Raw genomic sequence first — 25,987 nt, forward strand, 5'->3', positions numbered from 1 at the left:
AAGTTGACGTCGTCGAAATTTGAACTCAGAACGTGAGGTCTGACGAAATGCCGCTAAGCATTTTGCCCGACGTGCTAACGATTCTACTGGTTGGCCGCCTAAAGCACTTGAAATCTTGATAGCAAACAAAGTCACATACTTTTGAGTATGATTTATATTCATGTCGTTTCTAAATATCTGCGTGCACAATGTGCTCAAATAACCTTTGGTAGATTACCAAACCGGGTTGTTTCAGAACTGAAGTTCCTTTGAAAATGGCCGGATTAAAACCCATCGAAGCCCTAAGCACTTAAAAGATTTTGGTGCCCCCATAAACGATTATGTAGTTCAAAAAATAAACAATAACAAACCATAAAATAAATTTTTATTTTTCAAAACTAAACAAAACAGCCAAAGGGAAAATAATGTTTATTTTTATATACTTCCACTTTCTTGCAAAATCTGATCAGATACTCAAAATTAAATTTAGGTAACACATCTGCATCTATACTTAGTAGAGATAAAGGCATCTTGAATATAATTTTAGCCAGTTTAAAGTGATTTCTTTTGTGCCGTAAACCATTTACCATATCTAGGGTGCCCTCTCCTTCCCTTGATGCCTTATTTTGCTTAATGGTTAATCCAATGCTGCAAAAGCAGTTTGGCTAAGGAATCTGGTAGGGATTATTTTATTTCTTAATGCTTTTTAGCATTACTGTGTTTTATACAACGGGAATTCAATTTTGAAAGAATTTCACCCATCCACCTCCAACTTTCAAATTTTAAAAACATTTTTGCCCCATCCTGCCCACCAACGATTCCCATCCCCGTTATAGATATTTCAAAACTTCAACTGTTTCTTCAGTTATACATTCGATGGACACCAATATATTACTGGTCCTTATTTTGTGATGGCGTGAAAAGTTTATGAATGTTGCCACGATAACAACATTAACTTGAAACACAGAGATACAGGTAATAAATATACAGACAGAACGCCACAAATTCGTAAAGAAGCAGTATAGTCAATTGAATAAATGTAAATATATTGATATTCTATGGATCCAAGGAAGAAAATTAGACAAAGTCGACAAGTGAGATTTGAACCCAGAACGCCGTGACGAACCAAATTCGACAAAGCATTTAGTCCAGAGCTCCACCATCGCAAAATAACAGTAACCACACACATAAAGTCAATACAAATTCATATATTTACAGAAAACATATTAAATAAAACAAACTTACCCAAATAACTAAAGGACTTTGCATGAAACATTCTTCGGGCGGCGACGCCATTTTTAATTAGACCCCTATTATTAATTATTTTGATGGGGTTTGGTTTCTATTAACTTTTCTTTTACAAAAGAAATTAAAAATAACAACAACAAAAAATCCCGAATTCCTTAAAATTCTGTCGCCTGTTACGGCACTGCTTCTTGCAAGTGTGAGGCAGAATCTTTTCTGCGGCTCCTGCTTCTTCTACTTCTAAAGAAGTAGAAGATAGAAGCAAAAAGAAGCAAGCCGGGTCCTCTTACCCAGCAGCTTTTCTTTATTTGTTTTCTTTTTCGTTTTTTTTCTTTTTTCACCTTGCCGTAATCTTTGCAAAAGATAATAATCCTAAAGCGTGGCAGGAAGCAAGCTGTGTGCCAGCGCCATCAAGCAACGAGTACTTCATCGTTCCATTCAGGTAAATTCCAACCAGAATCCTAACAACGGAGAAGGAAAATAAAATTAGATTGAAATATAAACAGATATCGTTAAGAATGTGTGTGTGTGTGTGTGTGTGTGTGTGTGTGTGTGTGTGTGTGTATGTGTGTGTGTTTGCGTGCGTGCGTGTGTGAGTGTGTGTGTGTGGTATTTATTTAAAGGACCGATTATTAAGTAAAAGAATATTGAAAGAAATTTTTTTTCAAATTACTTTTAATATTTTTACTACTTTCAATTTAAATACACAAGGTGTATTAGAAAATATAAACGCACACAGATGCAATTATATGTATACATAGTGTGTGTGTGTACATACGTCCATACACAGTGCATGATTGTGTGTATATGTACATATATGAACGCTGCCAGTCAAATGCAGAGGCCAATATACGCACTAATATTCAAATCTATAGCACACACAATCTTACATACGTAAGGCACAAGCGTACATGCACTATATATATTACTTTATATATATAACTTTACAGCATATACGTAGATAGATAGATAAGGCATTTATGTACACGAACCCGTTATAGATATTACTATGCACAATTACTAAATTACTGTATACTTACATTATGCCTCTGTAAAAGGCTGTTAGCTACATGCACACTAATCACATGCACATACCAATACACAACAAATACGTAATTATCTATAAACCCACAATAAATACCAAGCCTAAAAGTGAACGTATATACACTAAATACCACAATTAAGCCACCAACATGTCCAAGCAGCACTACTAAGTACCTTCCCCATTACACTTATAATAACAATTCGTTGTTCACCTCCGCCTCTATTTCGTTTTGTGCTGTCCCTAAAATCTCGGGCTCTTGAAACCAATATAAAAATTCGTTATTATTGATGAAGGCAACAGACTCCTTAGAGCGTTGGAAAAATGCTTCTCTTCCGACTATTCACGCTATGAGTTCAAATCCTGCCGAGATCAACTTTGCCTTCCATCCCTCAAGGGTTGAGAAAACAAAGTACAAGTGCTGGGATTGATAGTATCGACGAACCCCTACTTCTCAAAATTGCTAACCTTGTGCTCGAATTAGAAATCATTATTATTGATTCACTCAAACCTTTGTTTTTTTTTCCATACAGACTAGTTGTCAAAATATGTCCCAGCACCTCATTACTCCCATCAAAAATTAATTTTAAATTCTCTCCCTACGATTCTCAATCTATTCCTGCCTTTCTATGGTCATACGTACAAAAAAGGGGTGGGGTTGAACAAGTACCATAAAGCACCATTAGTGTGTATGCGTGTGCGCGGGCGCGAGGTACAAAGGTGAGCTTTGAAACAAGGCTGGGGCAAGCAACACTGATGGAATTTCGTGAATAGAAATGTGTGGTGGGGGTAAGAGACACAAAGGTGAGTTACAGAGCAAGGCCAGGGCAACCAGTTATGGTGGAATTTCGTGAAGACTTTCTGTGTTTGTGTGTGTGTGTGAAGTATGCAACCACAGGAATGATGAGATGGAAAGTGAAAGAAAGACAGGTTCGGAAAAACGGAAGAATTCAAAAAAAAAGGAAGAGAGGGGGTGGGGTGTAGGAGAGCTGAAGATAGATAAAGTGGGATAGATAAAAAGAAAGATATAAAAGCAATATATTGTGAGAGAATATCAAGAAATGAGAAATTCGTTATTATTTACAACCAGTTTTCTCCTTCAAGACTATATCCATTTCAGTTCCATGAACAACCACCTCTGAAAAAACGGCTCACGCGAAATAATCCTATTTTCTTTCTCTTTAAATCTGATGCGATGGATGGATGGATGGAAGGACAGACAGACAGACAGACAGACAGACACAGACAGATAGATAGATAGATAGATAGAGACAGATAGATAGATAGATAGATAGACAGACAGACAGACAGATAGATAGATAGATATATAGATAGATAGATAGACAGAGACAGATAGATAGATAGATATATAGATAGATAGATAGACAGAGACAGATAGATAGATAGAGAGACAGATAGATAGATAAATAGATAGACAGACACAGATAGATAGATAGATAGATAGATAGACAGAGATAGATAGATAGATAGATAGATAGACAGAGATAGATAGATAGATAGATAGATAGACAGAGATAGATAGATAGATAGATAGATAGATAGATAGACAGACAGACAGACAGACATAAATATAGATAAATAGACAAATAGATAGACAGATAGATAGATAAATAGGCAGATAGATAGATAAATAGGCAGATAGATAGATAAATAGGCAGATAGATAGATAGATAAATAGGCAGACAGATAGATAGACTGATGGACAGATAGATAGATAGGGGAATGAACGAAACATGAGAGACCTTCGCAATGCTAGATTACATGTAGAAGACTACATGGTTAAACATGTGGCAGTAGGCTATAAAAAGACATGCATTTTGCTCTTCTGATTCACATATATTTATGGTCACACATAAGAGGAAAGTAAACATACTACACACACACATACATATATACAATTAGTAAATATATTTATTCATATACACATATGTATCTGTGTATACAGTGAAATGTATTTATATACATATATATTGATTCACAGACACGTGTATATTACGAAATATATAACTATATCGTACATTTGCAAAAAGTAGATAGAATAAAGCTAAAACATTTTAGCGCATGTATGTATAAGATAATGTATGTATATAGGTGCATACACACATTTCCCAGGTGAAAATTGAGGCCAGGTACTTGTAAAGGTAGGGAGGTGTTGTATAGCAAAAAGAAAAGAAAAAAAAGACGTTGGTGAAATATACTCAAGTTACGCTTGTATTCAATTGTTTGCTGTTGAATTTTTAAAGCACAATAATACTGTACAATTTACTGAAATAATAAAAGGGTGAAATCCCAATCAGGGTTAGATGCCACGAGACAGTTCAAAGAATGTCTAAACTCACCTTGAATATTTAAAATATTTCGCTGTTAAACAGCAAAACTACAAGGTTAGGTAGTAACTAGGTAAATATGTAAGTAAATAGCTCAGTCAGTCGGTATGTCGAGAGACTTTAGTAATTGTTTCTTCTTTCTTTCTTTCTCTCTTCGTAAGGCTAAGCTTCTAAGTTTCGTTATTAGAAGGGAAGAAGCGTTTTAAATTAGCTTCAACAAACCGACTCATTTTCTATTTAATTAATTTCCGTCATAGGGAAAAGAGTTTGGTTCTTGCTGTGAGCGATGGTGATAGTGATTGCATATACTTGAAGATTAATCCTCTGATAGATTTGTAAGAACATTTGGGTATTAGAAATAATTTCACTCCCCACATTCTACAAGACTTACTATTAGCATCGCTTGTCAGGCATAAATGGCACGGGTTGCTGTTGTTATGAATGGCAGTAGTAGTGACGGTGGCTACGGTGATGTTTGTTGACGGTTTCCTCTTGTTTTTAGTGGGGGCTGATATGCAAGTACCCAGGAACGATATCCGCATATTTGAAGGGGTGTAGTAAGCGGTGTGCTTGATGCACGTGTGTTTGTATGTATGCGTATATGTATGAACATGTGTCAGAGAGACAAAAGCTCTCTTTGATTACATTATTCACATCGACAAGGAAGGGTGAAAGAAAGGAAGAACAACATGACTAAACGGTTAAATTAATACGCTGATTGTTGTACAAATTGTAAAGCTAGAGAAAAAGAAAGAAAAAAGAGAAAAACAAAAGAAAAAAGTGTGCGGTGGGTGGGAAGTAAACACCCATCCCGTCCAGGCAGCACTCCAAAATATACACAGCACATACACAGACAGCTGGGATCTTGAGTATCGTTCTGAAACTTACACAACGAGTCTTCTAGTACCGCTATCATGATACACACAGTCATCTATAGTGTTGCTGTAAACATTACGGTGATTCTATAATAGCATTTCAGCTGCTTTCCTTTCGTCTAAAATCCAGAGAACTTTATCAAGTTGACCGTTCATGTTGCGTGAATCGTATTTAATGAGTAATTCATGAGAGAGAGAGAGAGAGTACTACACATACATTTGCATGCAGACTGCTTGAGATGTGCAGTTACGTTCGCTTCTTGCTCACTAACAAAACACGGGGACACGAGACGGTTTTCCTGGACACCCGTTGCTTCTTGTTTTCATTTCATCTTTACCATAATGCAGTATCACCTTTCACCTTTATACTTTGGCCGTCTACATACCACAAGCAAACCTTGTCATGTAGTTTAAATATTTAAAAATAAATCGGTACTAATATATATATATATATGTGTGTGTGTGTGTGTATGTATATATATATATGTATGTGTTTATATGTATACATGTATATATATGTATGCATATGTATATATATACATATATATATATATATATATATATATATATATATATATATATATATATATACACACACAAACACACGTGTGTGTGTGTGTGTATCATGACTGTACATATTTATGTGTATATCAAAGTATGTAGTCCATGTTTCAAAATCTCAGTATTTTTTTCTGTTCGAACTTTTGCGCGGCTGACTAATGTTTAAAGGATATTGTACTTAATTACTGTTTATGCATACTTATATAAATATCTATGTATATACATATGCATATATACAAATATATATACATATATTTTTTATTTTAGTCCCTTATTACTTAACACACTCACCGGTTCGATTTCCCCTTATTTATTTATTCATTTATTTATTTTTTCTTTTTCTGAAATTTTTGTTGCGTCTTGCAACCTTCTCAATAGTCGTTGAATGTCCATTATCAGAGCTGCGTTTTTTTTTTATGTTGTGTGTTTGTGCACGCGTGCCCAAACAAACGAAATTTTTTTAATTAAATAAATAAATAAATAAATAAATAAACTAGCTGTGTGATAAGTAGCTTGCTTACCGACCACATGGTTCTGGGTTCAGTCCCACTGCGTGGCACCTTCAGCAAGTGTCTTCTACAATAGCTTGAGGCTGACTAAAGCCTTGTGCGATGATTTGGTAGACGGAAACTGAAAGAAGCCCGTCATATATATATATATATATCATCATCATGTCGTCGTTTAACGTCCGCTTTCCATGCTGGCATGGGTTGGACGGTTTGACTGAGGGCTGGCAAACCAGAAGGCTGCACCAGGCTCCAATCTGATCTGGCAAAGTTTCTACAGCTGGATGCCCTTCCTAAAATCAACTACTCTGAGAGTGTAGAGGGGGCTTTTACGTGCCACCGGCACAGGAGCCAGCCAGGTGGCACTGGCAACAACCACACTCAAATGGTGTTTTTTACGTGCCAGCAGTACACACAAATATATATTCTTTGGCTAGAAATATCTAGCCAAAGATAAACCTCTGTACTTGGCTTTTGTTGACTTGGAGAAAACCTTTGACAAGGTCCCTGTTCCCTTATCTGGTGGTCAATGCGGAAACTGGGGATAGTTGAGTGGTTGGTAAGAGCTGTACAAGCTGTCAGTAAGGTGAGGGTTGGCAATGAGTATATTGAAGAATTCCGGATGGAAGTAGGGGTTTACCAAGGATCAGTTCTCAGCTCCCTCTTATTCATCATAGTCCTCCAGGCAATAACAGAGGAATTGAAGACAGGCTGCTCCTGGGAGCTCCTCTATGTTGATGATCTTGTTCTTAAAGCTGAGTCACTACCAGAACTAGAGACAAACTTTAGGGTGTGGAAGCAAGGTCTAGGATCAAATGGCCTTAGGGTTTACCTAGTAAAAATCAAAATCTTAGTAAGTAGGAAGGCTGACAAATCATAAAACCCTTCAAGCAGATGGTCCTATTTAATCTGTGGAAAAGGCATGGGTAGAAACTCCCGGTGAAAGCTATGGACACATAAAAGGTGCAGCAACATCAAAGGAAGGTTAACTGGGAAGAGAGTTTTATTGTGTGGCAGATGCACAGGGGCAATAAACACTGAAGATGTACAGAAAACATATTCCATCACATGCCAGGGAGAAAAACTAGAAGTAGTTGACAGCTACCACTACCTAGGCGACCAAGTAGTAGGGGTGGTTGCTCTGAGAGTGTAGCAGCTAAAACAAGAATAGCCTGGACAAAGTTCAGGGAGCTTGTACCTCTGCTGGCAACTAAGGGCCTCTCGCACAGGATGAAAGGTAGACTGTATGATGCATATGTGTGGACTGCCATCTACGCAGCAGTGGAACATGGGCTGTGACTGCTGAGGACATGCATAGGCTTGAAAAAAATGAAGCTAGTATGATCTGCTAGATGTCTAATGTCAGTGTGCATACACAACAGGGTGTAGGCACCTGAGAGAAAAGTTGGACATAAGAAGCATCAAATGTGGTGTGCAAGAGAGACGACTGTGCTGGTATAGTCATGTGTTCCATATGGATGAGGACAGCTGTGTGAGGAAGTGCCACACCCTAACTATGGAAGGAACCTGTGGAAGAGGTAGACCCAGGAAGACATGGGATAAGCTAGTGAAGCATGACCTTCAAACGTTGGGCCTCACAGAGGCAATGACAGGAGACCGAGACCTCTGGAGATATTCTGTGATTGAGAAGCCATGGCCGATGCCAGTGTTGCATGCCCAGCCCATTCAAGAGTACCCTTGATGCATTGGACAATATGATATGCTTGAGAAGACCTGTTGAATCAAGTAAAACCAGAATTGTAGCAGTGGCCAGTGCTCCCTGACTGGCTCCTATTCCGGTGGCACATAAAATGCATCATTTAAACGTGGTTGATACCAGTGTCCACTGACTGGCTTCAACACACGATTTCTGAGCATTGCCTCACGTCTGCGACATAGAAATTTTATATTTTTGTCTTTATATAGAGTCTGACAAGCCGTCCACAAGGCTTTGGCTTTGTGTATATGAAATCTTGGGTAACTCTATGGCCAAGATATCAAATTCTTTGTTGTAACAATTACTATTCTATTCTTTAGACTGTGCTTCTTTTCTGATATATGTTTTATTAATTAAATATATATATATATATATATATAGTTAATTAACTGTTCTGCCTTTCCTCCACCCAAATATGCACTCATGCATATATATATATATATATATATATATATGTATGTATGAGTGCATGTTTGGGTGGAGGAAAGGCAGAACAGTTAATTAACTATATATATATATATATATATATATATATATCATCATCATCATCATCATCATCGTTTAGCGTCCGTTTTCCATGCTAGCATGGGTTGGACGGTTCTACTGGGGTCTGTGAAGCCAGAAGGCTTCATCAGGCCCAGTCAAATCTGGCAGTGTTTCTACGGCTGGATGCCCTTCCTAACGCCAACCACTCCGTGAGTAGTGGGTGCTTTTTACGTGCCACCCGCACTTTTACGTGCCACCCAGATATATATATATATATATGCATGCATGAGTGCATATTTGGGTGGAGGAAAGGCAGAACAGTTAAGCATTAGAAAAATTCCTTTCTGACATTTGTTCCGACATTTCCTGTTCTGAGTTCAAATCCTGTCATAGTCAACTTATATATTTTCTCTAGCATTGATTACAGTTCTTCTTAATATATATATATATATATATATATATATATACATATATACATATATATATATATATATATATATATATATATATATATATGTATATATATAAACACACGCATATATTAAATCAATTGATGCATAACTTACACACACACACAAACATATATATATATATACATACCAGCTGGTGTACCCAGTAGTTCCTGGGGGTAAAGATGTTCTATTGAAATGCCTTAATACTCTGATATAAGAAAGTAATTTTGTTATAACTGCCACAAAAGATGTATTTTCCATCACAAAAAAGTACAAAAAACTTTCAGCTGGAGGAGAAAGTGATTGTTGGAGGTTGGCAAGAGAAGTTTGTGGAGGTTGGCGACAAAGATTGTCGGAGGTTGGCGAGAGGCAAAGACATTATTCTGCTTAGCGAAGGCATCTGGGAAATGTATAACTGCTGTCATTCACAGAAAAACTATTGTTTTACCGTGAGAAAAGCGCTGTTGAAGTGTTAAGTAAAATTTGGTAATCAAGGATCAAATCCACCCTATGCCTGCATGAAGCCACTTCAGATATGTTGTGGAATAAAAAATTTATCTACTGTCATGGAAAAAGTGTAACTGTAAAAATGCAGAATTATTGGAGTAATGGGCATTCAAAAAAGTATGTATATATAGAAGTGAATGAATGATGTCTTTAATGTTCAAGATTCAAATTAAAGAAGTGCAATAATAATGTTTAGAAGTTCAAAACTGTGAGTAGCGAAATGCAGATTTAGGTCGGCTGATCGTGAGAATCAAATATTGATCGCTTTGCTAAAATCTGCAGGTGGTATGGGTTATTTTCCTTGGGTTGTTTAAATAAAATATTAGTAATATGTAGTAACTGGAAGGATCCATTGGAAGGGCCTTATTATCGTTTTCTTTTCAACAATCTATGTTACGAGGATTCCAGACACGAGTTCTACTCACACGTCAAATAGAGTATAAAAGTAATATTGTCTGCAAAAATTTAAAATAGGACACACAAAAAAATCAATATTCAAAGTAATTGAACATAAACAATGAAATGGGTTATTTCCCTTGAGTGTTTAAAAAAAATATTGTACAAGTGCTAAGGGTTATTTCCTTGGGTGTTTTAAAAAAAATTAGCAATATGAGGTTGATATAAAGGTCCCTTCCAGGAACCGTATAATCAATTTTTTCAACAATCTAAGTATGTCACAAGGTTTCTAGACATGAGTTCTACTCACGTGTCAAGTTTCATCAAAATCAATAAAACAATGTAGGAGGAGTTAGCTAACAATGCCACAAACAAACACACACTGATTTTCCACATATGTAGTAGATACAATGGGCTTCTTTCAGTTTCTGTCTCCCAAATACACTCACTATGCTTTGGTCAGCCTGAGGCTATAGTAGAAGACAATTGCCCAAGGTGCCATGCAGTGAGACTGAACCTAGAACCATGTGGTCGGGAAGCAAATTTCTTACCCCACAGCCACATATATAAAGAATAGCTTATCTTATAATAATTCTGCTTGTTAGTGCATTACTTAACCCATCAGTAACTCTTTTGCATGATTAAACAAAAAGAGGGAGAGAGAAGCATCCATGACGTGAGGTAGAGGGAATGTAATTGTAATACTTTCACGTGATTAGTAGAGGGAAAGAGAGGAGAAAGAAAAAGGAGAGAGAAAAAGAAGATAAGGCAAAGAGTGAGACGGAAAGAAGGAGAAAGAAAAAGAGAAAGTGAGAAGCATCCATGACGTGAGGTAGAGGGAATGTAATTGTAATACTTTCACGTGATTAGTAGAGGGAAAGAGAGGAGAAAGAAAAAGGAGAGAGAAAAAGAAGATAAGGCAAAGAGTGAGACGGAAAGAAGGAGAAAGAAAAGAGGGAGAGAGAAGCATCCATGACATGAGTTAGAGGGAATGTAACATTTATTACATGGTTAAAACAGTTAGTTGAAGGTAGAGAGAGTTAGAGATATCATTTTAGCAGAAGGATGATATTCTGAAAGAAAGGTAGAGAGAGGGGGGGGTGAGGATGGTAGAGAGATATGATGGTGGTAGCGGAGGTGGCGTTGGTGATTGCATAGTGAAAAGTGTATTTCTTTTTAATTGAACTAAGTTTTTTTATATCACCTATAGCTTAGCACATGCTCATAAGCGCAATTCCATGAAATATTCATGCTTATTTAAGCAACATATATGCATATATACAACTAAAAGTTGTATCATATGTATGAGATAATTTTTTTTGTTTATGAGAAAAATGGAAGAATAAGAATGAATATCTATTTTGAGTGCTGTGTATTTAGTCTTTAAAATGGTGCATAAAGTATGTATATAAAGTGTATATTCTTTTATTCTTCTATTCTTTTACTTGTTTCAAACATTTGACTGGGGCCATGCTGGAGCACCACCTTTTAGTCGAAGAAATCGACCCCTGGATTAATTCTTTGTAAGCCTGGTACTTATTCTATCAGTCACTTCTGCCAAGCCTTTAGGTTATGGGGATGTAAACATACCAACATCGGTTGTTAAGCGATAGTAGTAGGAACAGACACAATGACACACACGCATAATTGTATACATATATGTATACAACAGGCTTCTTTCAGTGTCCATCAACCAAATCTGTTCACAAGGCTTTGGTTGGCCCAAGGCTATTGTAGATGACACTTGCCCAAGATGCCACACAGAGAGGCTGAACCCAGAACCATGTGGTTGGGAAGCAAGCTTCTTACCACACAGCCACACCTGCATTAAGTAATCATCATATTCCAATTTCTTTCACTTTTCAATGAGTAGTAGATGAGTGACTGTCTTTCCATACAGACACAACACAAGCTATGCTCTCAGGTTTTTGGGATGAAGTTTTCAGGAATAACCCAATAGGTTTACCATTAATTCCATGAAATATTCATGGATCCTGCTAGTTGAATAATAATGATGATGATTATGATACAGGCACAGCCACGGTTGTCTACTCAAGAACCTTGCTTCCCAACCATGTTGCTTTGGGTTCAGTCTTGCAATGAAGCACTTTGGCAAGTGATTCTACTATAGCCCCACATTGACCAAAGCCTTATGAGTATTTCTTTGGTAGATACAAACTGAGAGAAACCCATTGTATTTATATAAATATGCATGTACATGTTTGTGTGTGTGTGTGTGTGTGTGTGTACCCTTGCCTTGACATCATATGACAGTTTTGAATAAGCATCATTATCATACAAGTGAATTTGTTCATTTCCAGTCCTCTATAATAAACGCATCTGGTCATGGGGGGGGGGTATTATCTTGCTTGGAAACAGGTAAGAGTTGGCAACAGGAAGAGCATCCAGCTGTAGAAAATGTGCTCAACAAATTCCATCTGACCCATGCAAACATGAAAAAATTGGATGTTAAATGATGAAGATGGTGATGACAGTAAATTAAAAAATGGACAAGCAGTTCTTTATGGCAACAGAGCTCTTATAAATAAGTTACACAAATATGAATATAATTAAGCAGAAAGAAGGAAGATAGTCCATGGTAGTCCTTGACAAATTGATAGATACCCAGAGGTTACATGTGTAACAGTTGTGCAAATTTTTGCCAATTTAATTTTATTTGTAAATGCTTTGATGTCATAAACAACTACTTATCCACCTTTATTTTATCTAAATATTTTGTCCTATAGCCAACTCTTATTCAGCAGGATCATACCTCCCATGATTAGGACATTGGATTCTAGAGATTTGATCTGATTTGAGCTCTAATCCAGTTCATGTCTATTCTCACCTTGATATATTCTCATCCTATATATATATATATCATCATCATCATCATCATCATCATCATCATCATTTAACATCCATTGTCCATTCTGGCATGGGTTGGACGGTTTGACCAGGTCTGGCAAGCTGGATGGCTGCACCAGACTCTAGTCTGTTTTGGCATGATTTCTACAGCTGGATGACCTTCCTAATGCCAACCACTCTGAGAGTGTAAAGGGTGCTTTTATGTGTCACCAGCACAGGTACCATTTGCATGACACTAGTATCTGCCATGACTGGGGTTTTACTTGGCTTGATAGGTCTTCTTCTCAAATACAACATAATGCCAAATGGATTCAGTCATTACCTTTCTGAGGCCCAATGCTCGAAACACAGCATAATGCCAAATGTTCTCGGTCCTTGCCTCCATGAGGCCCAATGCTCGAAAGGTGCTTTTACATGCCACTGGCATGGGTGCCTTTTGCATGACACCAGTATCTGCGATGACTACGAGTTTACTTGGCTTGATGGGTCTTCTTCTCAAGCACAACATAATGCTAAAGGTCTCAGTCATTTCCTCTGTGAGGCCCAACATTTGACAGGAGCTCATCCACTTGGCCTCTGTGAGGCTCAACACTCGGAAGTTGCTTTTTATGCTCCACCTGCATGAGTACCAGTTATGTGACACAATTTTATGTGGTTAATTCATTAAAATTTCATTAAAAAGTCTTTTTCTTTTCTATTTTTCCTTTCTTTCTTTTTTCTTTCCATTGTATACCTATTTTTGTAAATAAACACATTTTCTCACAAGGGCTGGTGACCTTTCAAAGATGTCAATGTTAGGAAGTAGGATGGAAAAACATAAGAAAAGGGGAGAGGGTGCAATTATCACTGAAAATTAAAAAAAGAGTTCAAAGTTCAAAGTCTTATGAAAATATATATTCCTTTGCTCTTGTATAGTCAAGTCCCATATTTTGTGTAATTCCATGTTTTGCATGAACAAACATTAAACATTAGTACAATATTCATAAATTAGGAAAATAAAGTCAGAATATTAAAAAATTATTTGGTACTGTTTTTAATTTAATCTATTCTCTATGTACATTTAATTAAACATCATAAATGAGTTGTGCATGTATATTGTATATTTAGCTGGAAGGCACTCTGTAGGATATAAATTATATAATAAAACAGGGCCTGCTTAAATATATTTTTTTGAGTACCTTTCATCCTTTTGTAGGATTTATTTTATTTTTTCTTGCTTGCTTGGATAAGAGAGTTCAAAAGAGATCTTTTTCATAAATTACTTTGCCAAGGAGCGACATTAGATATCTTTCCTAATCAGCAGTAAAATGGTTCTAGTATTCTTTCTCAGGTATAGGTAAGTTCTATAAGAACAACAGTTGTCAAAATCTCAATGTTATATATGAGATGTTTAGTAACAGACCATCGTAAGTGCCACAACTTAAAAACCAAGAAATACGCAAAGTTTTGTGGCTTTCAGAATGCAATATCTTGGCATGGAATGAAGTTAGGAAGTTGATTTTGGTCTTAAAATGACCGTGAAGACCTCCTCTAATCATCCCACCTATGTAAAATTATTTATTTATGTATGTATCTGACAGATGAAACAATAACTGCGTTTTTCTCATTCTGCAGAATATACCAGTACTATAAAACGGTGTATCGCATTGCATATTTTAGCCATGATACCTAGAAAAAAACACAGAAACCACCCCCAAAGGTATTGTTTGTGTTTTAATATTCCAAGGTAAGTATCTTTAAGAGGTAAGTAAGACAAGATAGTAAGATTATTGCCCATTATTGTTACAATGGTAATGAGGAATATTAGAAAATGAACCATAACACCTCAAAAAATTATACAGTGACTACACCAAAGTTATTGATGAGCATGTTTGCTTATGATGGTGTGTTACTAAACTCTCTGGTCCGAGTTTGGGTGAGCGAGTGTTGTGTCAATAGCATCGAGGTACAATTTTTTTCAGCCAGATTTTCAACCTTATTGCAAGTTCTTCCTCTCAGCTTTTTTTGATTCTAAATGTTGAGACAAAGAAAATGATATACCAACTTCGAAAATGGCTGGGATGGTGCTTACGACACTCTGTTACTAAATGCCTCATATATATCTGATCATTTATAGAGATGAGTATCATGTTATAAACATTGGAGCCACATTCAGAAACAACAGTAATAGTGTAATATAAATGTTTTCTCTTCATCTATCATCATTACTACTAAAAAAGTAATAATAAAAATGTAGTTTTTCTGCTTCTCTTTCAAACATCTAATTTTGGAGAGAATTTTTTGACATTGCTTTTTGGAATTTTAGGTCATCTCTTGAACATTTGTAAAAGGGAAAGATTTTGAGCTGTCCTTCACCACATATTTCTAGATGCTTACTCAGTGGAATCTTGAGCAATCTTCTTGTTGGATGTGTCGTCTGTGGGTTCTTGCATGTTGGCAGAGGGAATTGTTGTTTTGCCAATGTAATTTTCCTTGCAGTTGGGGCAAGTAATGCAGTATATGAGATTCTGTGTCTTGCAGTTCATATCTGCATTTACTTTGAACAAGAATCTACTCTTGAATCTTATGTGGGAACCACTTTCTAGGTATTTTAAGTTGTTTTTGTTGCATGTTCTACATCTGCTATCTCCACATTCTTTTACAGTGACTGTGGAGTCATGTATTTGCATGTCAATATCCAGGAATGGTAATTCATTGCAACTGGATTCTGTCATGAATTTGATGGATGGATGAAGTGTGTTGAGTATATTATTAAATATTTGTAAGTCTCCATTTGATTTGTCCCAAAAGATGAAGCAGTCATTGAGGAAGTGTTTCCACATTTTAATGATATATTTCTAGCAATCCTGATTAAAAGCTCTCTCAACTTCCTCATAAAGCCTTTCTTCCTAGTATCCCATGACTTGATTAGCATATGAGGGTGGGAACAGTAGCCCCATAGCTGTGCCCTTTATCAGTCAATATGTTTTATTATTGAATCTAAAGGTGTTTTCTTCTAGTACCAGGCGTGTGGCCTTGGTGATGAAGTCAGTTTTGAAGTGTTCATTTATCCATCCTCTATGTTTCTCTACCCAGTTTTTGACTGCTTCCAGGTCCAAAGTGTGAGGTATATTGGTATAAAGACTAGTGACATCAAAGCTTGTAAGTATAGTACCTTCTGAGATAGTGGGTGGAATATGCAGGAGGAATTTTGATTTTGATTTTGTCTTAACAAATTCGAAAAATGAACGAAAGTGCTAATAAAGAATTATCCAAAATTCTGACTGCATCCTTTATCTCAGTATACAATATCTGTACACCACTTCAAACACTACACACACACACACACACACACACACACACACACATACAGAGTGTCATGGAAAGACAAATATACCCAATGCATCCACGAAATTTTAAAACAAATTATATTAAGCACATAAAATTGAGATGTGGAAGCAGGAAAGGAATCTACCATCAATATCAATCTTTCTTCAAATGTCCATCTGTTTGTCTTTTCAAGACAGGGTGTGTTAGCCACTGAAGGGTACATGAAACAAAGCAAGCTGATGATAAGTCATTGCCACCTAAATACACATGTCTGACAGTCATGTAATCAATGTTATCTTTCTGTTGATTGTCTGAAGAGACATGTGTATTCACAAAGCCAACTGTCATGAGTCTGCATTGTGTTTAACTGGTAGGTGTTGTTTATATAAATAGTTGTGGTAAAAACTGCAAATCACCACTGGGGCAAAAAAGAAAAAAAGAAAAAGAAGCCATCTTTGCTCTCCAGCAGTAGTTATTTTTATTATTGAGCCATCTTCGGTCATTTCAGCATGCAGTGACTGTTTAACTGAAATATGCTTGTTCTTTTCTCTTTATTTTTCTCTCTCCTTATCCATCTTTTCCATTCAAGAATATAGGTGGAAACATTAAGGACTTATTTCAATTTTCCTGAGCATCAACCTAATACATCCTGTTTATTTTTTTACCTCATATTTGTGTTTCCTTTCGTAACCTACACATACATACATACATACATACATACATACATACATACATACATACATACATACATACGTACATGCATACATACATCAGGTGCCAGCATGGCTGTGTGCTTAAGAAGTTCTGTGGTTTCAGATTTAGTCCACCTTGGGTAAGTATCTTCTACTATATATCCATTACAGCCAATCTTATCAATCAGTTTTGCACTAGGGGTTCAACAGAGTGTCAAGTAACGGCCTGATTATGTAACCTCTGTCTCTAAAGAGTGCAGTAATTTAAGAGAAACATTATAAAAGCAGTTGGAATTGATAAAAACGTTTTCAGCTGACATAGGAATGGAATATGGGCAAAAGAAATGTTCATATCTGATTGCTGAATGGGGAAAATCAGTCCCCAAATCCTAAACCTGTCTCACTATCTCTCCTGTCTCACATACAGAAAGCTATGAGTACCTAGGCATTGATGAAAACATATATGAAGGTACTGTGAATAAAGATAGAGTGGCCCATGAATATGAGTCAGAACTCTCCACTTACAACAAAGTCCCATAATGCATTTCCAGTATTATTGCTGATTCCAACATTTGAGATACCTGACTGATCTGTAGAGGAAATCCATTCCAGAGGCATTAAAACCCACTAGATACTGATATCAACTGGAAATTTTCAGAGAAATAGTGGTATTGATAGGCTTTATTTAAGAAGAGATGAAGGAGGTAGAAACTTAAGATCAGTGCAGACAGCTTTCAAATGTCATAGTCTCTCTCAGACAGCACTTGCTAAACAACATGCAGCAAAAATTAATACATTAACTTAGTGCTGAAAAGTGAAGAGAACAACATCCTGTGTGTTGGCAATGAGCTCCTCAGGAAGCACTCTCTTCCTGATGACCTCTCATACAACCCCAAAACATACTTCAAAGATAACCTGGATATGAAATATTCTGTATACGATACCAAAAAAAGACTATGCATAGGTATGTTTCTTGGAAACTTGAAGAAGACAGTGATATTGAAATGAAGTACAGCTTCTCTTGGACTTGTGACTGCTACATCATATCACCCTTCAAAGGCTATGCATTTACAATCCAAGAACAGGAGATTGCTACAGTGAAACCCTTGGAGCTCCAAGTTACAACTAAAAATATAGATTTTGTCATATTTCTACAGTAGACATCACATGTGATTAGCAGCTGCCCAAAAATGTCATCAAGGTACTGCCTCCCTATGCAATGCGATGTTGTCACGAAAACAATATATAATGCCATTTGAGAAAATGACTGTCCTGAAATAAATATAATGAATCCCCCTGTTATTGAATACATACACAAACATCAAAACAAAGAATATTAGTGGAACATTCCCATTAAAACATTTGTAAAGTGCAAACATAATATGCTGGATATTGTTGTTTAAAACAGACAAGAAAAAGTATGTACCATCATAGATGTGAATATCTCTTTGAAAATCAAAAACAAAAAAGAAAATTATGAACAATTGCTTTGAAACTTCCAGCATCAATATCCAGATTACAAATTTACATTTATACCAATAATAAATAATTGGTGCATTCAGTTTTGTAAGTAAATGCCTAAGTGACAATCTGTATATGCTAGGGTTTTCAGAAAAAGACATCAACCAACTAACTCACACATTACAAATATAATCTGTAAGTGATATAAAAGAAATCAAATGTAGCACGCATATAAAAAAATCATGCTTGTACAGGCATGTAATGCATATAGAAATACCGCTAAGCATTTTGCAGCATGCTAACGTTTCTGCCAGCTCACCGCCTTAATACATATCATCATCATTTAACATCCGTTGTCCACGCTGGCATGGGTTAGACTGTTTGACCAGGTCTAGTAAGCTGGAATGCCACACCAGACTCCAGTCTAATTTGGCTTGGTTTTCTATGATTGGATGCCCTTCCTAATGCCCACAAATCCAAGAGTGTAATGGGTGCTTTACACTCTCAGAGTGGTTGGCATTAGGAAGTGCATATATATATATATATATATATATATATATATATATATATATATATATATATATATATATATATATATATATATATATATATATATATATATATACATATATGAAGTTCAATTAGAGGTTGAATAAGCCTCATTAAGAGATAGTAATATCCAATGACTTACTGGTTCATTACTTGATATTTGTTGTGAACATTAATTATAATACTCATGAATAATAGATAATTAGATAAACCAAGGTTTATATTTATTCAAGAAAAATAAGAAAATGGAGATACATCAATTGATAAGTATATTTATTAACTGAAAAAATAAACATGATCTCTAAAATCAGTTTTGATTCATACTTTAAAGATTATAATTGTAATAATTAAATCATTTTATAAAGCAGAATCTCGTCAGTGACAGAAAAAAGATTTACCAATATATTATTAGGTGTTAAGTATACGGAACATTACAGCAAAGTATGAATCAAAACAGCTGTTAGAGATTATGTCTATTTTTGCAGTTAATAAATATACTTATTAATTGATATATCTCCATTTTCCTATATATATATATATATATATATATATATATATATATATATATATATATATATATATATATATATATAAACCCATGCTAGCATGGAGAACGGACGTTAAACGATGATGATGATGATATATATATATATATATACACACATACATACATATATACATATATATATATATACCAGAGTAAGCACATAAATGTGAAATAAGGTGGAAAAAATAGTACTCAAATACCAGAGGTAGCGTAATGATGAACAGAAATATAAAACTCTGAGTAACAACTGTTGTGATGTCTGCAGCTTTATCAATAAAGTGTATATATATATATATATATATATATATATATATATATATATATATATATATATATATATACATACACACAGATATATAATATATAATACATACACACATACATACAGATATATATTGTATAAACTATAAATATGGATATTATTCTATTCATATTTTTACCCTCTTTCATTTTGAAAGTTCAAAACCTTAATTTATTTATTTATTTATCATGAACTATTTCTGTATAGAATTATTTTGTTTTTAATCCATAGTTCAACTTGCTAATGTGTAAAATAAATGTGTTTAGTTAATTCATCTTTTATTTGTTGACATTATAAGTATAGTAGATGTTGACCCAGACAACACTTGGACTTGATGATTCACAGTATTTTAAAGCTTTATTGTTTTAAATTCAAATTGTGTCAGCATTGATTTCACTCTCTCAGTGAAATGAAATAATACTGGTATATGAGTTAACATATACCATTAATTGAATTGACTATGCTCTTACTTGCCTCCATAAGCAAGGCATTGTGTGAATCATAGAAATCACTATTAATGCTGTCCTGGTGCTGGTTGTTGTAGTTGTTAATATGTGTTGTGGTATTTCTTCTGGCTCTTTATGTTCTACGTTTAAATCCTGCTGAGGTCAACTTTACCTTTTATTCTTCCGGTGTTGCTAAAACAAAATACCAGTCAAATATTGGTGTTGATGTAATCAACTTAACCTCCTTCCCTAAAATTGTTGGCCTTGTGCCAAAATTTGAAACTGTTATTATTATTATTATTATTATTATTATTATTACCATTCGGAAAATAAAAGAATCCTAACATCAGGCTACAACACGTAGCCTTAGATGCCAAGAACCCTTCTATCGGGTCACAGCAAGTAACCTTAGATGCCAAGAACCCTCCTAAGTATTCTAGCCGTCCCTAACCACACTATTTTCTGCAGCTGTACTAAACTGGCTTTTATGCCTATTTCCTCTATCCATCTGTTCAAATCTTTAGGGATAGTTCCCAATGCACCTATAACTACTGGGATACATTTTATCCGCACTTTCCATAGTCCCTATAATTCAATAGCTAGGGCCTGGTACTTTGCTATTTTTTCTATACTTCTCACATGAATTTTTTCATCATTTGGGACTGTAAAATCACTTATCTGGCGCTTTCTATTCTCTTTATCTAATACTACCAAATTAGGCCTTCTAACTTCTATTACTTTGTCAGTCTGAATGTTGAAGTCCCACAATATGTTGTATTTCTTACTTTCTAGTACTTTACTAGATTCATGTTCATACCATTTATCAGTATATTTAAATCCTACCTTTCTACATAGCTCCAAATGGATTGCTCTCCCTAGATTGTCATGTCCTTTCTCGTATTCTTTCTGTGCCAGCATGCTACATTTACTGACTGTATGAGTAACACCTTCCTCTTTTGACTTGCATAATCTACATTGGGAATCTACTTGGTTTTTGTCTATCTTGACTTTCACCCAATTAGTCCTTAGTGGTTGATCTTATGCATTTACTAACAAACTTTCTGTCTCCCACTTCAGCTTTCCTTTCTGCAGCCACAACTATGTCTCACTACTACTATTTGCTGAAACTATCTTTGGGAGTCTACCATGTAACACCTTCTCGTGTCAGTCAGATAATTTCTGGGGTTTTTAAGTTTGTTTGGTATTTTGGTTTCCCTATGTCTTGCTGTGACTCTAGCAGCTCTTAATAAATTTTCTTCGCTATTACCTACATAGGAGTCTATATCTACTCTAGCTAACTCCACGCAGCCTTCTACTGATATTAACCCTCTTCCACCTTCCTTTCTAGGAAATCTTGCTACTCCTTCCCTTGAGTGGAAACCTCCATTCATATTGAATTCCTTCCTAGTTCTTCTGTCTAGCTTTGCTAATTCAGTTTTTGTCCAATCTACAAAAGCTGCTGAGTATCTAAGTAATGATACTGCCCAAATATTTACAGCCTTCACTAGATTCAGATCATTTAGCTTTGACTTCATTAGCTTCCTCACCCTTCTGATGTACTCCTCAATTTTTGTTTTCATTTCTGTAGTTAGTACACTGTCAGATTCCAATACTTCTAGATACTTATAACTCTCTCCTCCTTTCAATGATTTTAATGTTTGGACATGTGGTAGTTGGATGCCTTTGCTGTTGACTGTCTGTCCCTTTCTCATGACTAATATTGCAAATTCCATGCCTATGTCAAATTCCACGCCTATATCTTTGCTGAAGAGTTTTACAGTCTGTATTAAGGAATCTATCTCATTTTCATTCTTACTAAAAAATTTCAGCTCATCCATGTAGAGCAAAGTTTTTCCATTACTATTTCTGAACTGATACTCTGCCTTTGCCTTCTTTAATACTAAACTGAGGAGTATCAAACATAAGGCAAATATTAAAGGGGCAATGAGTCCCCATGGAAAATTCCTCTCTTGATATTAACTTTCCCTAAGAGTGTGTCACCTGAGTAGAGATCAACTTGCCATTTCTTCATGCTAAAGCTAATTAATTCTCTTATCTTGTCTACTATACTGAATATACTCAAACATTCACTTATCCATGAGTGTTGGATCATGTCATAGGCTTTCCTACAATCTGTTCTAACTTTTACTTCTTTTAGAACTGCTTTGTCTACATATAATAGATAATGCATTCCTCTAGCTTTCTTCCTGCAACCTTTCTGTTCTTCTGGTATAAATTCTGGTTGTTAAGGTGCTCATAAATGTTTTCTAAAAGCATTCCTGTTAACAGCTTCCACACTAATGGTAAGCAAGTGATTGGGTTATCGTTAATAGCTGTATTACCCTTGCTCTTATCCTTCATAATGAGTATTGTCCTCCCTCTAGTCATCCAGTCTGGTATTATTCTTCCATTAAGGCAATTCTGAAGTTGTTTCCTCAACCTACCATGTTAACTACTGAATTTCTTTAGCCAGTACCCTTGGACTAAATTTGATCCTGGGCTCTTCCAATTCAGCATTTTTCCTAATACTTTACTCATTAATGCATTAGTTAATCTTAGATCTGGCTTCTCACTCACTACTTCTTCCCTCCCTTTCTTTAACCATACTGCATTTCCATTATGATTGACTGGTTTATCCCAGATATTACTCCAGAACTTTCTAGCTTCCTCTGAATTAGGTTTCTCATCTTCAGTTCTTCATTCAGTACTATTTATTCGGTTATAAAATCTCTTCTGGTCTGTCTCAAATAATCTATTCTGTTGATACTGATCTATTCTTTTCTGATATCTGGAGAGCTTGCCTGCTACTACTATGGTACGCTGTTTCAACTCTTCTATTATTGTCTCAAATCCTTTCTCTTTGACTAAGTATATTTCCGCAAGGCAGGATTTGCATCTTGTGTTTTCTAATTTGTTTGTTTTCCAGGCTTCTATTCTACTTAGATCTTGTCTTAAAGTCTTCACTTTATTTTGTAGTCTCCTTTTCCACATATGCTCTTTTTTAATCTTTTCCTGTGAGATATCTAATCTTCTGGTGACTACTACCCCGCTGCATAGATCAATAAATTAGTGTCTTCTATATCTTTAGTATGTATCCTACTGATAACAGAATCTACTTTCCTAGCCATTTCTTGTAGCTTCCTTCTGTTGCTGCCTTTTAATGTTCTGTTAAAAAATGAGAACTTTTAATCTAGGATCTGGCCACCAATTTATCATTTACCTGGTCATTTGCTCTTTATTGCCAAGTTTTAACTGGAAGGATGAACATTATCCAGATGGTTAATCATGACCCAAGTATTTAACAGCCATAAATCCCATATAGTTGCGAACCAAAATTTTATAAACACAAATCCTCCAATTATTGGGTATAAGGCTACTAGGAAGAAGGGTATATTCAGCAATAGAAATATCCACATCAAATATCTAGCTAGCATGATTCTCCATGTTTTAAACACTCCTTTTCCCCAATGAAAAACTAAATTGATCCTCGCAAGACCTAAACTTTTATTCTACCAATTCTAAAATGCTTTTATCACTATCAAATTGACTGTAGAAATGTTTTATAGTAAATTGCATTGGGTTGTTGATGTACTACAGAAGACTGTAGTCATGTAAGTAGAAATGACCTAGTGGAGTTCTTCCTTCTTCATACTGTACTCATAGAGGTATTGTGAAGCTACAGACATAGCAAATCCATGGAGGTGTTAAACTCATGACTGAGTTCAAAATACTTTCAATTCACGCCCTACTAAGTTAAACATGGGAGAACATGTGTAGTTGTGAGCTGACATAGACACCCTCTCAATTCTCCATTCTTTGACTTGATGACACATCCAGGATACAACAGCTGGAGGTGGAGAGGGCTGCAGCAGCACTCTGCTAGTATTCATTTTCAGATGAATTGACTAGAGCAATATGAAATAAAGTGCCCTGCTGAAAGATACAATGTGCTACCTGGTCTAAGAATTGAATCCACAAGATAATGCTCATGAACCAAACATCCTGCTAGGCTACATACTTTCACAACAAATCTGATGACTTGTACAATATAAGTGAAATCAAATAGATTCAACCAAGAATCAACAATAGCTTGTAATTATAGCTTACTTGAGGCTTACATTACTTGCCATCAAAGTCTCTTGAGTTAGAGATACTGACTAACTATGCTTACTATTAGAATAAAAGCTAAATGAATATATATATATACATAGATTTATAAGTCCCTTGCTTTGTGACTCTTATATTATTAACTTTGGTCTTGAGATTTGTCTCTTTAAACTAATTTGACCACTTGAATGATAAGAAAGCTACAAATCCAGAAGTGTGCTTTAGTATGTAAATGTTGTATCTGGGTCAAGAAACACTTCACAGAGAAGCAAAAAAATTCAAACAATGTTTTAAAACAACAGGATATACACGATACAGAGACTTATCAGATTAATTTTACTGATTTTTAGAATACAATTCATTCTCTCATTTCAAAGTTTCCATAACTTATAGAAAATGAAGACACCACTCAAGCAAACATTTACATGTCTAACAGTAAATAAATGGTTTTACTGACCCTCGCATTTAGTCACTTAATCTTGAAAATATGTCTTAACTGTCAGAACAACCAAGCAAACAGACATTGTGACTATAAATTAATCGTTTTAGTTGTATTTATTGCATTATTTTTCTTTTGGTATAATTATTTTCTTTTTGTTTTAATTTTAAGTATATGGCTGCTGAAGGTGATCATGTATCAGGTCATTAAGAATGAAATGTCCGATTTTGAACTGAAAGTTTATTTTACTTTATCTCAACAAAAAGCAATGCAGTCAATCAAAGTATACACCTAAATTATCAACACAGTTTTGCTATCTTATCGGTAGCTTCTTTATGCTAGCAGTGAAGAATTCTGGAGAGCAAGAGGTGATGAAATCATGAAAGGCTATTTTTGCATCTTCTTCAGATTTGAAGTTTTTTCCTTGTAAAAAGTTGTCTAATGCCTGGAAAACATGATAGTCAGTTGGCTCAAGGTCTGGTGAATATGGTGGAGGATAGAGTACTTCCAAGTTCAGTTCCTGTAACTTGAGTAGCATTCTTTGTGCAACGTGGATGAGCATTGTTTTGCAAGAGAATTGGCCTGTCTCTATTGACCAATTTCAGTTGTTTAACTGCCTGTTCACTCATCATTTCATCCAACTGGTTGATGTATACATCTGCTGTAATTGACTTACCAGGTCTCATGAAGCTGTAGTGGATGACACCAGTGCTGGACAACCAAACAGACACCATTAGCTTTTTTGGCGAATTTTCTTTTTTGGATTGTGTTTTGGCACTTCATCTCTACCCAACCACCATGCAGAATGCTTGCTATTGTTGAAAAGAATCCATTTTTAGTGACATGTAACAGTACGATGCAAAAATGGTTCGTTTTTATGTTGTGACAGCAAAGAACAGCAAGTTTCAAGATGATGTATCATTTGATGCTTGTCCAGTTTGTGTGGTACTTGTCCAGCTTCTTTACCTTGCTGATTTGTTTCAGATGGTCCAATACAGTTGGAATTGAAACATTGAACCTTGCTGCTAACTCATGTGTTTGAGATGTATCCGCTTCCACTACAGTTTCCAGTTCATCATTATCCACCTTGGTCTCAGGTCTACCATTGGGCTGATTGTCAAGAATAAAGTTACCAGACCGGAACTTCAGAAACC

The 25,987-nt window shown here is 35.5% G+C and overlaps 1 protein-coding gene across 12 annotated transcripts in view; it reads right to left on the reverse strand.

Moving 5' to 3' along the window:
• The window catches only part of LOC115217556 (girdin), a 180,609-nt gene extending 174,769 nt beyond the window's left edge, over window positions 1-5,840 (reverse strand). For 2 of the 12 annotated variants that reach the window (XM_036507587.1, XM_036507582.1), the window contains exons 1-2: window positions 4,627-5,457; window positions 1,225-1,685 (exon numbers count right to left, since the gene is read on the reverse strand). In XM_036507587.1, coding sequence (XP_036363480.1) covers window positions 1,225-1,275 — 51 coding nt within the window. In that variant the 5' untranslated portion in view covers window positions 1,276-1,685; window positions 4,627-5,457. The other 10 variants (XM_036507588.1, XM_036507589.1, XM_036507583.1 and 7 more) reach the window with 9 other exon arrangements.
• Window positions 5,841-25,987: the final 20,147 nt, after the last annotated feature.

This window comes from Octopus sinensis, linkage group LG11 (genome assembly GCF_006345805.1).
Source record: "Octopus sinensis linkage group LG11, ASM634580v1, whole genome shotgun sequence".
NCBI lineage: Eukaryota > Metazoa > Mollusca > Cephalopoda > Octopoda > Octopodidae > Octopus > Octopus sinensis.